The 16821-nt window shown below is 41.9% G+C and overlaps 1 protein-coding gene and 1 non-coding gene across 2 annotated transcripts; both read left to right on the top strand.

The window, feature by feature from the left end:
• Positions 1–10062: 10062 nt before the first annotated feature.
• On the top strand, positions 10063–10135 carry Trnaa-agc (transfer RNA alanine (anticodon AGC)). The gene has a single exon. It is a non-coding gene; the product is annotated as a tRNA-Ala (tRNA).
• A 1807-nt stretch (positions 10136–11942) lies between these two features.
• Gstk1 (glutathione S-transferase kappa 1) lies at positions 11943–16582 on the top strand. The gene is made up of 8 exons (XM_026409392.2): positions 11943–12149; positions 12665–12746; positions 12952–13080; positions 13375–13475; positions 13635–13670; positions 15423–15539; positions 15899–15992; positions 16269–16582. Exons 1-8 carry the CDS (start codon positions 12078–12080, stop codon positions 16316–16318), a joined length of 681 nt encoding a protein of 226 aa, XP_026265177.1. The 5' UTR covers positions 11943–12077; the 3' UTR covers positions 16319–16582.
• Positions 16583–16821: the final 239 nt, after the last annotated feature.

The raw sequence follows: 16821 nt of genomic DNA, 5'->3' as shown, positions 1-16821 counted from the left end.
CAAAGTAGGTCAAATGTGAAAAGGCCAGAGCCCACCCAGACTGGGCAGAGGCACACAAAGAGCTAGACTTTTATAGTCCTGTAGACTTGATGGCAGAACATGGTCAAGAGGTCAGGGTTTAGCAAATCCTTTTTGTCAAGTGCAAGAAAGTAACATCCATTCACAAGGTTGCTGTGAGGCTTAAAGGTAACGATATAGAAGTGTATAATAAACAACAGACCATCATACAAAGATTAGTGCATGTATTCATTCATCAACAAAAGTGGATGTGTTTATTCAAAGATTAAATCAACCAAAATTTCTCCCTCCAAGAGTACATACATAGTGTGGGGAACAGCAACTGATAAAATTACAAAGTAGAAAATATTCCAAATTTTGTGCTGTGGAGTCAGAGATGTATCTTAAACTGCAAATTCTCACATAAAAATGTTTAACCTCCAAAAAAATTTTTTTTCTTCATCCTGGTCTTTTTACTTTAGCTTCTTCATGGCGGGGAGGGGAGAACTCAGGGCAGAATCTCTTCTTCTTACTGAACAAGTCAGAAGAGGTAGGGAATGTGAGAAAAAAAATTCCACTGAGCATCTTCAGAGACTCTCATTGGAGCCTGAGGATGCAAAACCGAAAAGGGTCCCGTTACAGTCAGACCTCTCTAGGGAAAGCTGCCCTTTGCATCTCCTGCCTGGAGCCCTCAGGAACTGCAAATGAACCTGTGGATTATTCAAACCAGTTGCTGGATGATAGATTGATTGCAGCTGGTGGGCCTGAGTGCATCTGGGACCAAGAGTGAAACAACATTTACGGGGGAGGAGGCACCAATGAGACTCCTGGACAGATCAAGGGCCCCAAGGGCCACTGCTCTCGCCTCCCTTCTCAGTGGAATAGCCCCTCATACTCATACTCTGCTCATATGCAGTGAGAATAATTTGCTCACCTTTAGATTCAAAGGCCCAGAAAATGCCTTGGTAAATCAGACCAGTCCCTTGGAGGTCGGGTCTGCACAGGGCTCTGGAGCCTCCTCCCAACTTTTTCTTGCAGCCTTAATCTGCTCCCCAGGAACAATGGAATATCTGTCAGAGGGATTCTGCAGGGGTGTGGATGAGGGAGGCTGGATTTTGTATCCTTTGCCGAGGTTGGAGTTAAGTGGAGCCATGTCTTACCCCCTCAACCCAACCCCTGCCCTTCTTGGACACATCAAGATGGCCCACTCCACTGCAGTAGCTCCACAGGGAAAAGTGGATGAGTATTTCTCTGCCTTTGTTGAGTGTGTGACAATAGCAACAGGAGATGGCTAAGCCCAAGGTAAGCAGGGCCATAAGGTGATGCGGTACAAGACAAGAAAAGCCACATGACTGTTCCGGCTCTGACTGAGGTTTCTTGGAGAAGACAAAACAACGCTCTGGCCAGTCAGTGCCCAAAGCACTTTGATGAATGAGCCTTAAAGTCCCAGCAGCCCAAGGTCTGCTCTGCAGGCTGCCTCGTGCATCCTTCGGACAAAAAGAAACTGTTCACTATCTCCTTGGAAGACTGTCTGTCTCAGCTTTTCAAGTCTCCACAGCCTTAGCCCAGGACCTTGCTCAGCACAGCATAACAAATGCCAAGGGAGATTAAAACATTAATTAAGATCACAAGATGAGCAAATTGGCTAAAATTATTTTCTCTGGAGTATATTAAGTCAGATATATATTTGTGTTTGATATTTATGTGTTTTGATTAAGATTTCTTGGATGTTTTGTGAAATGTCATAATAAAAGCTATTTCCAAAGAGTAAGAGATTGTTTTAACCTTTTCCTTAACTAACAATAAAAAAAAGTTAAACAATTAGAATGCCTTTGCCTTTACATTTTACCTTTTGTGGACTTTTTTATTTTTATTTTTAAAATTTTTTAGTTGTATCTGGATACAATACCTTTATTTTATTTATTTATTATTTTTATGTGGTGCTGAGAATCGAACCCAGAACCCCACATGCGCTAGACAAGCGCTCTACCGCTGAGCCACAACACCAGCCCTCATGGGTTTTTTAAACAATTCATTCTTCTGCCTGTATTATAATATCCAAGAATATGAATTCAATTTATATGTTTGGCATTTTTCATAGTAACTGCACTGGATAGCATAAATTTTTGTTTCTGTTTTTTGTTTTGTTTTGATTTTGGTTTTAATAGCTAAGTCAGACAAAGTCCTGATCTGAAGAAGTTGGTTCTACATCCTAGTAAACCCCTCTGTGCTGGACCACCCAGGACAGTTGGTCACCCTAGCACCACTCAGATAACTGAAGCTATGTTCAAATTCAAGTATGACCTTTCAACTGCAACTATGAACTTCATCCCAGATCCACTTTTTTAAGAGCAGGAGACATGCACACACACACAAACATTTGGACTATACACCCACACTTGCACACTCACCCACACTCACATTACACACCACCTGCTCAAAATCTTCTGAAGACTTCCCACTATCATAGACCTTCCCACTAGCATGCAAAGCCCTCCACATGCATTCTGGTCTACCTTTGCTGACAGTTCTTGATTTTTTATTTTATCCACTCAGCTGAATATAATCATTTTTTTCTCTCTTTTAATCTTGGAAATTTTCAAATACACACAAAACAAAAGAAATAGTGCACTTATCCCTATGTATCTGTTACTCAGCTTAACACCCATCAACACTTAGCCAGTACTAAGTACTCAAGGCTTTCTAGAAGGGTTATTATATGTTTCAAGTATTTCTAGTAGCTCTAGCCCAAAAGGTTTTGTGGCTTCTTTTGCTTCCAGTTAAATTTTAGTTCCTATCACAGTTAATTAGACTCTGAGATCCGTCTTTGAAATACACACTATCTGATATGTACCATCCTTGTGATAGCAAGATCTATACATTTCCTCAAATTCAGTAATGTCTTAAATGTGGATCATTTGGTTGCAAAAAAAAAAAATAGAAATCAATGCAGAGCAGCAAAAGCGTGGATTACCAATGTCATTCCAAGGATTTCATGGAACCTCATCTAGGAAATTTCAGGAAATAAGACTGAGATTCATGAAAACTGGACAACCATCAGAGAGTCTCCTCCTCTCCTCTCCCCCTCCTTTTCTTTTCTTCCTCCTTCTCCCTTCTCTCCATCAACTCTCTCACTTATCAATTCTATTTTTCTGCATCTCTCGGCACATCTGTTCTAGGATCCTCTCTTCAAACCACCTTTCATTGGAAAGATGTTCATTAGCCTCATGATTACTTATATTTCCCTCTTGCCTTTAGTTTGAGACTTTCCTATGTGTAGAGTTTTCTGATTTCCACTGTGTAAATAATTCTACCATGTTGGAATTCAAACTACCCACACGACGGTGTTGATTAGGGAATTGGAAGAAAGCACACCAGCCATCTCTCTCTCGATGGTCAGAGTCAACTCCAACACACCACTGTCTCTTTTCCAGACACAATGGCAGAAACCTTGAACATATTTATTCTAGAGCTACACTGTCTAGATTTCAACAATCTAAATCACAGATCATAGCTCTGTATCCTGGCAAGTTGCCTAACTCTTCTAAGTCTAAACTTCCTCATTTTTAAAATAGGGATAATAATGAACAATGTTGTACAGGGTAATGGTGATGCGAAAAATTCTTAGAATAGTGCCCTGCAATTAGGAAGTATTTTAAAATGCATCCTATTATTCAGGACTGAGGAGCCAGTGGTAGTGTTTGGGCTCACAGCCACTAGATGGCGCCCACCTCTGAACTATTGTTGAACTGATTTATGATCTTTTCTGTAGAGGTATCAGCAACTCAACTTTTTAACAAGCCACAATTTGATTATATGAATTAACTCACAACATTTTTCCCTCTGTAATAATTGAAATGAACATAGTAAAGTTATGTGCTACTGGCCCTTTCATATGGCCACTTCTAAATCTCTAAGCAAAAGCTATTTTCAATCAAAAATCGCTGGTCTCCTTGAGTTATAATAAAAATTAAAACCAAAGCCACATTTATTCCTCAAGGGGTCCACTTCCTGGCTCTGTTCTCCTCCTCTGGTTCCCCTTCCTCAAAAGAAAACAAGATGGCTTCAATGCTGATTTGCATTATTACATACATTTCTCACTAGCCACTGAAAGGAGATCATCAATCAGTTCAACAATAGTCCAATTCTATACATATTTATTAAGCAACTGTATGTCTGAGATATAATGTTAGATACAGGCATAGAGGACATAAAGGCAAATAAGAATCATAAAGAAGCAAGGAATTCCCTATCAAAAAATCTACTCAATCTTCCTAGAAATAAAATATTTACTTTTTGATGAACCCAACAACCTACTCTAAAACTTACGTAGAAGAATAGGAGTTCTTGAATAGTGAATATCACTACCAGATATTAAGATACAGCAAGTTATAAACAAAGATAACAAGAAAGTAGATATACAGACTGACTCACTTATCCATGAGAACTGAAGATATGTCGCACATAAAAGTGGATAAAGGACAAATTGTTAAGTGGGACTGAGCACTGGGGCTCACTATTTAGAAAGAGACCAAGCTGGATCTCATCCTTGAACTTTATGCAGAGATAAATCCAAATAGATGAAAGATCTAAATGTAAAGAACAAAGTTATAAACTAATAGAAGAAAACATAAATTAACTTTGTAACCAAGGGGTTGGGAATGACTTACTATACCAAATCCCAAAAGTGGACTGGGATTGTGGATCAGTGATGGAGTGCTTGCCTAGCACATGTGAGGCACTGGGTTCGATCCTCAGCGCCACATAAAAATTAATTAATTAATTAATTAAAAGTATCGTGTCAATCTACAATTTAAAAAATCAAAAAAAAAAACAAAAGCAAAACAAAATAAAAATCCCAAAAGTGCTCATCATAAGGCAAAGACTGGATTTCCATTCAGTGAAAGGCCAGGAAGAAGACATAATGATATCTGAACTCTATGAAACCACCAGCTAGGCTACACGAGGAAAATTGGGGGGGTGGGGGTGCGTGCACACACATGCACAAGTAGGCAGAGGAAACCCAGTTGACCAGCAAACAGAAGAAGTGTTCATGCCTACTTGTAACCAAAAATATGCAAATTAAAACAACAATAAGATACAGTCATCACCTTTTATCCAGGGTTTCATTTTCTAAAGTTTCATTACTCCCAGTCAAGGGTGAGAACAGTATAGTAAGAGATTCTGAGAGAGAGAGAATGTTCACATAACTTTTATTATGGTATATTTTTATAATTATTCTATTTCATCATCACTTATGGTTGCTAATCTCATACTGCATCTAAATTGTAAGTTAAACTTTATCATAGATATGTCCATTAGGAAAAAGTATAGTATATATAAGGCTCAGGACTATTTGCAGTTTCAGACGCCCATTTGGGAGTCCTGGTATATATCCTCTGTGGATGAGAAGGGACTATTGTACCATTTTACATTCCTCAGAATAGCCAGAAATTACCAAGTGTTGAAGTGTTGGTGAGAATGGGAAGAAAGGAAAACCTTGGTGTTTCTGACCAGAGTGCCACACAGTACCATAGTTCTGGCAGCAACTTATCAGCACTGGTGAAATAATTTATTCACATAGATCTTAACTCAGAGATCCACTCCTGAATGCGCTCCCAGAAGAAAATCCAGCACGGGTTTGTGAGGGTATCTCCTTGCATTGTTCTTTGTGGAGGAAGTGAGTTGAAGCTCATGGCCAGGATAAAATAGGACATAACAGAAACAGTGAGCTAAATGTGTCAATAGCAATGAAGTAAAAGTGTCAAGTGAAAAACACAAGAGGCAGAACAAGACCTGCAGTCCAGTGCCATCTGTATTTACAGAAAGGTTCTCACAACGCATTTTAGGAGGTAATGATCATGCCCAAGGTTGTCACCAATCACACGCAACAGCATCTATGTCACGGTACAGCATAGAAGGTAGAAGTGTGGCTTCCAGAGAAGGACCACTTGAATTCAAATCCTGGCCCTGCCAACTCACTCTGTCACCATGTACAAATTCCTTAACTTCTCTATAAATCAGTTCCATTGACTGAAAAATGGGAGTTAATCATGGCAACTACTTTATGGGACCCTTGAAGGACCGACTGAGCTAATATAAGGTGCTTAAACTATGCCTGTGTCTTTGTTGTTATTGATAATAATATAAGGGGGATATCACAGTGTAAAGGAAAAGATTTTTAAAAGGGTACGGACCTGTATCATACGAGCTGTGAATTAAAGGGAATGAATAACCAAACTCTGTACCACAGGTCAATAACACACATACCTGTCATCCTCCCTACCCAAGTTTATAGTAGAGTGGAGGATGCTTACAATTTCAGTATAATATGGTAAGGTCTGTCATAAGAGAAGGCACAGATGGCAAGAAAACACAAGAGAGGACCCTACAGCTAGCCTGGAGACTCACAAAGGCATTCTGGAGAGCAAGAATCTTGGAAGCAGCTTGATTCACAGCTTAAGATTTGGAGCCTGAATCAGGATCCCAGTTGTCTTCCTAGCCTGTGTAATTTGTGGCAAGTTATACTCTCAGAGTCTGGATACCGAAAAAACACCCAGGCCCTAAGAATATACAACTGAAACTCAAAGACCCCAGTGGGGCCTCTGCAGGTAACCTTACCCTTGCCTGAGCCTTCTCTGCAGGTAGCCCTGTCTCTGCAAAAGCAATTCCCCTGCGTATCATCCATGGGTCATGTGGAAGTTGAGCTAAAGGCCTGAAAATGTATTTCCTGGCTGCTTTGTTCAGAACCTGGAGAGTGGAGCTGCCTCACTCTTCTGCAATCCTCAGCAAAATGAGAATGTGAGCATGGTAATCAGCTCAAGTCTTGAAAGCAGAAGGTGGCTGATGCAACCTTTAAAATCATGAGGAGGTAATTACCAGTCAGAGGCAAAATGTCCTTTGAGCAACTGGTTCATGGGCCCCTGACAGTCAGCCCACATGCGGTCCTTGGCATGAGCACCACAGGCCACCAGCTGCTGCATTGGAAAGAAACCACACTAAGTCAGCACCTAGAATGTTATTTATTTTGCCCCAAGAAGATTGTTCTTGATCCGAGAAGGGGGATTTGATCACTGGAGAGTGATCAAATGGAAAACACTTGCAGGTTTGTTCATTTTCCTCCTGGAAAGAGCATGAAAATAAAAATTCTCAAGTGGCCTGAAATTTGCGTAGGAATCAACATTGGGACCAAAGAAGAAAACAAACACAGCAGGAATTCCTACAGGCACAATCCCCACCCTCAAGACAGAACTGAATGACATATTCTTTAACACTTCTGAAATCAAGATGAGATGAGGGAAGAAGACAAGGTTTATTCTTAGAAATTGAAAATTCCAAACAAAGGAAGTGGTCACCAAAGTTTTGTGTTAAATCAGCAGAGGTTGAATCAGGATCTCAAAGATTCAGTTCACACCCTCACCACTCACAGGCTTTAAGGTTTCATAATTTCCCCATCCATAAAGTGGAGATGATGGTGATGCTAACTATCTGAACATCGACTTTGGAGAAGTCTATCCTTTTGTTGTTTTTTAATTAAGACAAACCTATCATCAAATCTGCTTGCTAATCCCACTCCTAGGTATCTATCCAGAAAAATACAAACATATGCCCACACCGAGATTTGTATGCAAATATTCACAGCATTGTTCATAATGGTCAATAACTAGAACACTAAAATGTCCATCCACTGGTTAGTAGATGAATAAAATGTGGTCCATTGATACAATGGGATATTTTTCACCAATAAAATGTAAATAAATAAATAAATAATAGATAGATAGATAAATAAATAAATAAATAACAACTGGTGTATGCTTCCACACTGATGAATTTCAAAAGCAATATTGCTAAGTGAAAGAAGCCAGATGCAAAAGACTGTATATTTATGTGAAATTTAATATATGAAATTTAAATATATTTATATGAAATGGCTACAAAAGGCAAATCTATAGAAACAGCAAATCAGTGATTTCCTGGGGCTGGGGCTGGGAGTGGGATTAAATGCAAGCTGGCACAGGGGACTTGGGGGATGATGGAAATATCCTAAGATTAAATTGTGGTGAAGGCTGCACAAATGTATCAGTATACTAAAATCCATTGAATGGTACACCTACAATGGAAGTGTTTACAGTAAATAAATACAGCTGCTAAAGGGCTGGACATGTAGCTCAGTGATAGAGCACTTTTCTAGCATGTATGAGACCCTAGGCTCCATACCCAGCACCACAATAAAGAAATAAAGCTGCTGACAAAAAGTAGTACCTATCTCATAAGCTTGTTATTTACAAAGTGTCTTAAATGTAGCAAACTCTGTGTATGTTTGCTAAATAAAAAAATATATATATTTGTGGTGGTGTGATTCATCACAGGAATACATTACTAACAAACAGTTCCTGTATGTTTTTCTGCTCCACAGGAAGCACTTCTAACAACTTAAGCAATGGAATTCCTTCTTTTCTGTGAAATGTTTATAAAATCACGAAGCTTGAGGTCATTCAACCAGGGACTCTGTCACATGACCACCCTTTACCTGCCCCAGGTCCAGCCTCATCTCCTGTACTGCCCTTTCAGTCCTGCAGCTGAAGAGCCCTTGTCAGTTCCTCCAGACCCCAGAAAAGGGTTTTTGCACATGTTGCTGGCTCTATGTGGAATGTTCACCGGCTCCCCCCACCACACACACACTCTTTCTATCATGGATGTTTGTGTCCCCTGCCCCAAATTTTGTTATGTTGAAATCCTCATTCCCCAGGTGCTGGCATGGGGAAGTGAGGGCTTTGGGAGGTGACTGGGCCATGAGGACCTCTCAGGAATGGGATGAGTGTGATTAGGAGACCCTGGAGAGCTTCCTTTTCCCTTCCTCCATGTGAGAACAAAATGAGAACCAGAAGGCGGGTTCTCACTGGAAACCAAATCTGCTGGTGTCTTGATCTTGAATTCCCAACCTCTAGAACTATTAAAAAAATAAATTTTGTAATTTATAACTTTCCAGTCTATACTATCCTATATTTGCAGCATACCTAACTTACATTCAACGGTCTATCTCCCACCTACCATTCAACTCTTCGTTTGGTCACTTTCCCTGGGGAGCTGTTCCTGGGTTTATTCTCATTGTCTTAAACCCTCTCTTCAATACACACACACACTTTATATTGAATTTGCCAACCAACTTAGAAAGAAAAATTTTATTTATTGTTTTTATGTATGCATGATAGTAGAGTGTATTTTGGCATATTATACATATGTGGAGTATAACTTATCCTAAATAGGATCCCATTCTTGTGGCTATACATGATAAGGAGTTACACTGGTCATGTATTCATATACATAGGAAAGCCATGACTGATTCATTCTACTGTCTTTCCTAATCCCATCCCACTTCCTTTCATTCCCCTTTGTCTAATCCAATGAACTTCTGTACCCCTGCCCTATTGTGTGTTAGAATCCACATAGCAGAGAGAACATTTAGCCTTTGGTTTGGGAGGATTGACTTATTTCACTTAGCATGATAGTCTCCAGTTCCATCCATTTACCAGCAAATGCCATAATTTCATTCTTCTTTATGGCTATATAATTATCCATTGTGTATATATACCACATTTTCTTTATTCATTCTTTTGTTGAAGGGCACCTAGGTTGGTTCCATAGCTTAGCTATTGTGAATTGAGCTGCTATAAACATTGATATGGCTGCACCACTGTATATTAAAAACCAGTAAATGGGATGGTATCAAACTAAAAAACTTCTTCACAGCAAAGGAAATAATCAAGAACTGAGAGAGCCTACAAAAATGGGAGAAAATCTTTGCCATCTGCACCTCAGAAAGAGCATTAATCAACAGGATATACAAAGAACTCAAAAAACTTAACATCAAAAAACAAATGATCCAATCAATAAATGGGCAAAGGAACTTAACAGGCACTTCACAGAAGAAGAAACATGATTGGTCATCAAATATATGAAAAAATGTTCAACATCTCTAGCAATCAGAAATGCAAATTAAACTACACTGAGATTCCATCTCACTCCAGTCGGAATGGCAATTATCAAGAATACAAGCAACAGGCTAGGGATGTAGCTCAGTTGGTAGAGTGCTTGCCTAGCATGCACAAGGCCCTGGGTTCAATCCCCAGCACCACAAAATAAAAAGAAACAAATAAATACAAGTAACAATAAATATTGGTGTGGATGTGAGGGAAAAAGTACACTAATACATTGCTGTTGAGACTGCAAACTGGTGCAACCACTCTGGAAAGCAATATGGAGATTCAAAAAAAAACAAAACTTGGAATGGAACCACCATTTGACCCAGTTATCCTATTCTTTGTTTTATATCTAAAGGACTAAAATAAGCAAATTTTTTTTGTTTTTTCACTCCCACATCAAATAATTAGCCAGGTGCTTATATTCCTCAGCACTCAGAATACCACCTCTCAATAGTGCTAAGCTAGTTACCACACTTTGAGCACATGGACCTTTGGAAGACATTCCAGATACAAATTATAACATATTTCATACAGAAGTAGAGATTGGCTTTTTGAATTCTGATAGGCTGTAGTTATGTGCTAATGAATACACGAGAAGCTGTATTTTTACTGTGTGTGCTCTAATTTTTAAATTAGTAATGTTCAAAATAGTTTTAATAAAGTTAAATAAGATTTTTTTAAATGCTGTTTCAATGCAGTACACGAAATTCCGATGTAAGACATGACATGTTTGCTGATAAAAATAGGGCAGATCATTCCCCATTGTCCCTGTAATTACTGTGGGATAATGAGTGAGTCTTCCTCATCCCCTACCAGTCTCTCTGTTACACACTCAGAAGAATGTAAAAATTCCCTTCATTTTTTTGCTGCTTTTCAATGATCTTATGATCAAAGATACCAGGTTCTTGACACACAGAGTTTCAACTCTGCAATTTATATTCTCAAAATCTGCTGGGGTCTTCTGGAGGCTGTAATTATATTTTCTTTCCCAGGCCACTTAGGTGGGCTAATTGGGCCTGCAGAGTCCTCCTTCTCTTATCCATAGTTTCATTTTCTAGAGTTTCATTTCTGTCGTAGTCTACCGGTGTCCAAAAATACTAAGGGGAAAATCTAGAAACAAATAAAATTCATAAGTTTTATATTGCCAGTCTTTCTGAGTAGCTTGATAAAATCATGCACCTTTCACACTTTGATGTGAATCATTCCTTTCTTTGTCCATGGTATCCCCACTGTATATATCACCCACCTCTTGGTCACTTAGCCATCTAGGTTGTAGTACTGAAGTGCTTAAATTCAAGTAATACTTATTTTACTTAATAATGGTTCCAAAGGGCATACTTTTAGTGCAGTATTTTGTTGTGATTATTCTATTATTGCTGCTAATTTCTGTGCCTAAGTTACAAATTAAAATCATAATTATGTTTGTACAGGAAAAAACAGATAGGTTTTGGTACTCTATCCCATTTAAAAGCACACAGTGACCTTCAATCTGCACCTTCGATTTCAGTTATTTCCCTGGGGATCTTAAATGTATTGGGAGGGTGGATAAGAGAGGACTATTATGTTGTCAATTATGTTCTAGCCATTGAGCTAATTTTTGATAAAGGCAACACAAGAAAATGTTCATGCAACTGCCATGTAACAATATACAGCTAACGTTTATTGGCATGCCTTCATTTCTCACAACTCTTAAGTCATTAAGTAGATCCCATTTGCTGGAGGAATGAGGTTCTGAGGGGTCTATTGGTTTGCTAAAGGAGCACAGGTAATTGGGCGACCCCAAAAACGTCTCACACCACCCTCTGCGTCCCAGACTCCACCTCATACCGGGGCGGAGACTGCAGGTGCCAGCCCCACTCCTCTCAATCCTCGCGCAGGTCTTCTTCGGGTGCACTCTGCACGAAGCAGGGGCGAAATCCTTCGCGATTCGCCCCATTGGGCCCCAGGAACGTCTCTCCACCGCGGTGGGCGGGTCGAAGGGCGGGCCCAAAAAAAGCAAAGCAGTCAGAGCCTGGGGCCAAGGAGCAAAAGTGCTCTCTCGCAGCCTTTACTTTGCGAGCAGCAGTCCGCCTCGCTTTTGGTCTCCTTCGCTGCAGCATGGGGCCCTTGCCGCGCACCCTGGAGCTCTTCTACGACGTCCTGTCCCCGTACTCCTGGCTGTGCTTCGAGGTGACAGTGGGAGAGCCTGAAGGGCGAAGGCAGGGGGTAGCGCGAGCGCAGAGCAGTGGAGCAGAGGCCTCCAAAAATTCCTGGAACTGCCCTTGGGGTTAGGACAGAGAGCGTACCTGATTGAAGTTCACTGTGTGCTTTTAAATAGAGTCGCAGTCCTAATTTCCAAGTGGAGTCTTTATTTCCTAGGATGGTACAGTTGCTTTCCACAATAGTGAGAAAGAACCGGGGGGGGGGGGGGGGGGGGGGGCAAACTCCAAATAATCAAGAAGGCCAAGGCCTCTGATGTCAACTTGGCGGGGTGCAGAACAGGATGGAAACCATCCACAGGAACAAAGATCATGGAATCGATTTCTAGGACTGGAGAGTGTTTTGATGTTATCACCAAACAATTCAGTGCTCTTAACACCATTGCTCTGCCCGTTAGTTGGTTGCACTGAGCCAGCCCCTTCCCTTTCCTTCATCATGTCACTTTTTCTGTGGTCCACACTGGCTCTCCTCCTCTGCACCAGTAGGTCCTGTGCAGGTATCAGAAGATCTGGAACATCAAGCTACAGTTGCAGCCCACTCTCATTGCAGGAATCATGAAAGACAGCGGTAGGAAAGGAGAAGCATTTGGGGTAGGCTGGGCGGGGGTGTTGCAGGAGGGCTGATCTCAGTGGTCTGGAGGAGCTGTCCTTAACCAAGTCTTTATATTGGCACCTGCAACTAGTAATTTACCCTCTGCCCTTCACCCAGGGAGGGATCCTCCAAGCCTGGGACTCTTAGGTCTTCTCTCAGCATGTACAATTCTCACTGCCAGGAAACAAGCCCCCAGGTCTGCTTCCTCGCAAAGGACAGTACTTGGAAAGTGAACTCGGTCTCCTGAAACAGCATTTCCAGGTTCCCCTCAGATTCCCCAAGGATTTCTTGTCTGTGATTATTGAAAAAGGTAACGAGAGTGGGCTGCATGTGGGGAATCGAGTGGAGAGCAGACTAGCTGGAGATCAAAGGGCCAGGAAGGAGGGACTCTGGAGACTAACTTAAGTGAAGCATCCTTGGGAAACTTCAGGATCAGAGCAGGGTGAGCTAAAGGTCATGGGGACTTAGACTGAGCAGGGCAAGTTGGTCATGGGAAACTTGGTGAAAGGCTGCAGGTGATAGAGCCTTGGGGACATCAGAATAGCTGGTCCTCCATCCTGATACAAAGGAAAGGAGCCCTATCTCTGAATGCCTCGGCCCACAGGAAGTTTATCTGCCATGCGATTCCTTACTGCTGTGAAAATGGAGAACCCAGAGATGCTGGAGAAGGTGTCTAGGGAGCTATGGATGCGAGTCTGGTCACGGGTAAGGGCAGGAATCTGGGAATTCACTGGGGGTGGGGGAGGAACTCTGGAGGATCTGACCCTTTTGAGGCCCATTTCCTGAATTCCGATCCTGCCCTTCCCTATTGTTACACCTCTCTCCTGCCACACTGCTTCCTGCTGAGTATTCCCTTCTTCCTAGGACCAAGACATCTCAGAGCCCCAGAGCATCCTGGCTGTGAGTACCCTGACTCTATCCCTAGTACAATCGTAGAGAACCTGAGAACAGCTGGCACTTGAGAGAGAAGAACACAGTGTTTTTCATACTGCATGGGAAAGGCCCTAGTGGTTTGGAGAGAAAGAGTGTCTATGTTTAAGGGAACAAATTACCAGAAAGCTGGAATGAGGAGGATTCTTAAAAGAATGTCTCAGAGGCTGGGTATAGCTCAGTAGTAGAATGTGTGCTTAGCCTGCTTGAGGCCCTGGGTTCAATCTGCACTAAAACAGAAAAAATTCTCATGGTTTCAAGAGGAAATGCAAAATGGGCAACCATGGATATAATGTATTTGATGAAAGAAGTCAGTGGGAAAGAGATGATCAGTGTTAGAATTCCAGATGGGAAAGGATGGAGTATTCACAAATCTCCAAGGACCCCAATACATGCAGAGTAGAAAGCAGGAGACTTTAAAAAGAGGCTTTAAAAAGACAAAAAGGAATAACTGACAAGTGCCAGAATTACATAGACACTGAGTGAAGAGCTCGAAGCATTGATGCCAGACAGACACAGGGGCTTTAAAGTAAAATGTTCTTTAGGATTAAGTCAGGAAATTCAGAACAGTATTTTTCCTCCAGCTTACAGAAGATAGATGATGCATATTCATACCTAACAAATGGTGGTGAATCATACCAGTTAAATGTAACAAAGATCAGTCAATACATCTGCTGATGTCTTTTTTTGTTCCTGAAAAGTATATGCATATTTTTAATCTGCTTTTTTTACTTATCATTTTCTGCTCCAACCTTAACTTTTTGAAGGTGTTGTTATTTGTCTCTAGCATTCCACCCAGTGACCTTTCTGTTTACTTATCCATTCCCCTATTGTTGAACATTTGTTTGGTCCAGGACACATTCTCTTATTTAACCTGTCAAAGATGATGAGTCTTTAGCATGGACTTCGTGAAGTCAGGTTGCAGTGCTTCTCAACCTAAGCAGTACATTAACAATACATAGAACAACTGAGTGCCACCCTATTCCCAGAAATTCCAATAGAGACTGGAGGATGGATTATACATTAGAATTTTTTTTAAACTCCCAGAAGATTTTAATGTGCAGCTCAAGAGGTAAGAATCACTGATCCCAAACCTTAACAACCACCCTTAAACTGAAGTCTTTATCATTCTCTTGAAGCCAAGTACTTAGCTGTAGCCATGACCTTATTCCAGAGTTATGAATAGGTCCATGGGGATTAGAATCCAGCCACTGATTCAAAACAGCATGAGAGCTGAGTGTGTACCTTGGTGGTAGAGCAGTTGTCTAGCATGCTTCAGGCCCAGGCTTCCATCCCCTGCACTGCAAAACAAAAAAGCAGCATGAGATATTCAGGAAATACAAGAAAGAGGAAGGAACCACATGGGCCCTGGTGACAGGACTTAAATTCTAGGGACTTAGAATCTAGTGTTGCTGCCAACAGCCTCTACCTCTGAGCTAGTAATTTGTAATTCATTCCTGAAGGGAAGAGGTAGGATTAGTTGATTTCTAAGATGCTCTCTGGCATTTAGTTTCTGTGACTATGACTCTGTGCCCTCTGCTCTTTTCACTTTTGTGAAGATTTTAGAGAAAGAAGAGTTTCTCTTGACAAGAATTGACCACCACTGATGGGTGGGTCAAGACATTGCCAGGAAAGCTTGGAGGAAGAAAAAGAACAACCAGAATTTTCTATGGAGCTTCACCTTCATAGTGCCAACAGTTATATTCCCTCATGTCCCCTCAGGCTGCAGAGAAGGCAGGTCTATCTGCAGAGCAAGCCCAAGGCCTTCTGGAGATGATCTCCACGGCCGAGGTGAAGAAGAAGCTCAAGGAGGTCACAGAGGTGGCGTGTAAATATGGGGTGAGTGACTGTGTGTTCCCAAGCCCCATCCTGAAGGTACAGCCTGAGAGTCTCTGAGCATGGGGCTCCTACCCAAAAGCCCCCTGCCCTCATGAGTCCTTCTTAGCTCTCCCAGGCAACCCTTTCATCTCTTCCTCTGCCTGAGCCCAAGATAGGTGGGGAAGGAACATGTTGAGAGAAATTCAGAGCCTCTGTGCTATAGAAGCAGAGAAGGTGCCTTGCATCATGGAGCCTCTTTTCAAACATTTGTTTGGTGGCTTTGCTTCTATGGTCCCCAGTAAGAGTTACTATAGCCTTCCACCCCAGCCTAATAAACACCTGGTCCACCTTGCCCCCTGCACTATTAACTGCTTTCTCAGGCCTTTGGACTGCCTGTCACCGTGGCCCATGTGGATGGCCAAACTCACATGCTATTTGGCTCTGACCGAATGGAGTTGCTGGCATACCTGCTGGGTAAGTTCGAGTTCCTGCAGCCTTGGATCCCAGCCCCACTTCGGTTATATCAGTTGACTAGACGGAAGGGTTCAGAGCAAAATATTCTTGGCACATCCAACAGGAAGCCTTGGATAGTCAGTGCTGCTCAAGGTCAAATGGCGTGGGAGGTGCCACCACCACCCCCCATGGAAGAGAAGGAAGCCTTTTGGCTTCCTGGAAAACCCCCGTGGGCCAACCTCTTCTGCCAACTCACTTGAAAATAGCGTGTAGACATCTGTGATTTTCTTCATGCAGGAGAGAAGTGGATGGGCCCTGTGCCTCCAAACCTGAATGCTAGACTTTAAGATTGTCCCACAGGCTCTTGGTATCAACAAGCAGGCCGTCTGTCTAACCTTCCTCATTGGAGCACTGGACTTGGATTTCTCTCTCTGGCAGGGTGTCCTCTGTGGCCCCAAAGGTGCTCTCTTACACCTGTCCCCAGGGATAATGGGGAGTGGGCCTCTCCTTAGCTGTGGTTACCTTTAATTCTGTGCCTTATAAGTGCCTTATGAAAGCCCCAAATTCTGCTGTCCCACAAAATAAATCTAATACCATCAGGCAAAACCTTTCTATGTCTGAGTCTGCTGGTGGTGTTGCCATACCCTCAGTCTTACAATCACATCCTGTCTACTGTAGGAGTGGAGCAAAAAGAGCTCTTTCAGGACAACCCACCCTGCTCTTTAGCCTCCTGTTGGACAGTCGTGGGGCAGACCTGGGGAAACAATCCCCTCCTGTCCTTAGACAGTCGCCTATTTGTCTCTGTCAGGGACAGAGGACGAAGCCACATAAACTTTGTAACTAACCAGTT

The sequence above is a fragment of the Urocitellus parryii genome, chromosome 3, assembly GCF_045843805.1.
Source record: "Urocitellus parryii isolate mUroPar1 chromosome 3, mUroPar1.hap1, whole genome shotgun sequence".
Taxonomy (NCBI): Eukaryota; Metazoa; Chordata; class Mammalia; order Rodentia; family Sciuridae; genus Urocitellus; species Urocitellus parryii.
Note: the sequence above shows the minus strand (reverse complement) of the source record. Positions and strands in the feature narration are given on the sequence as shown.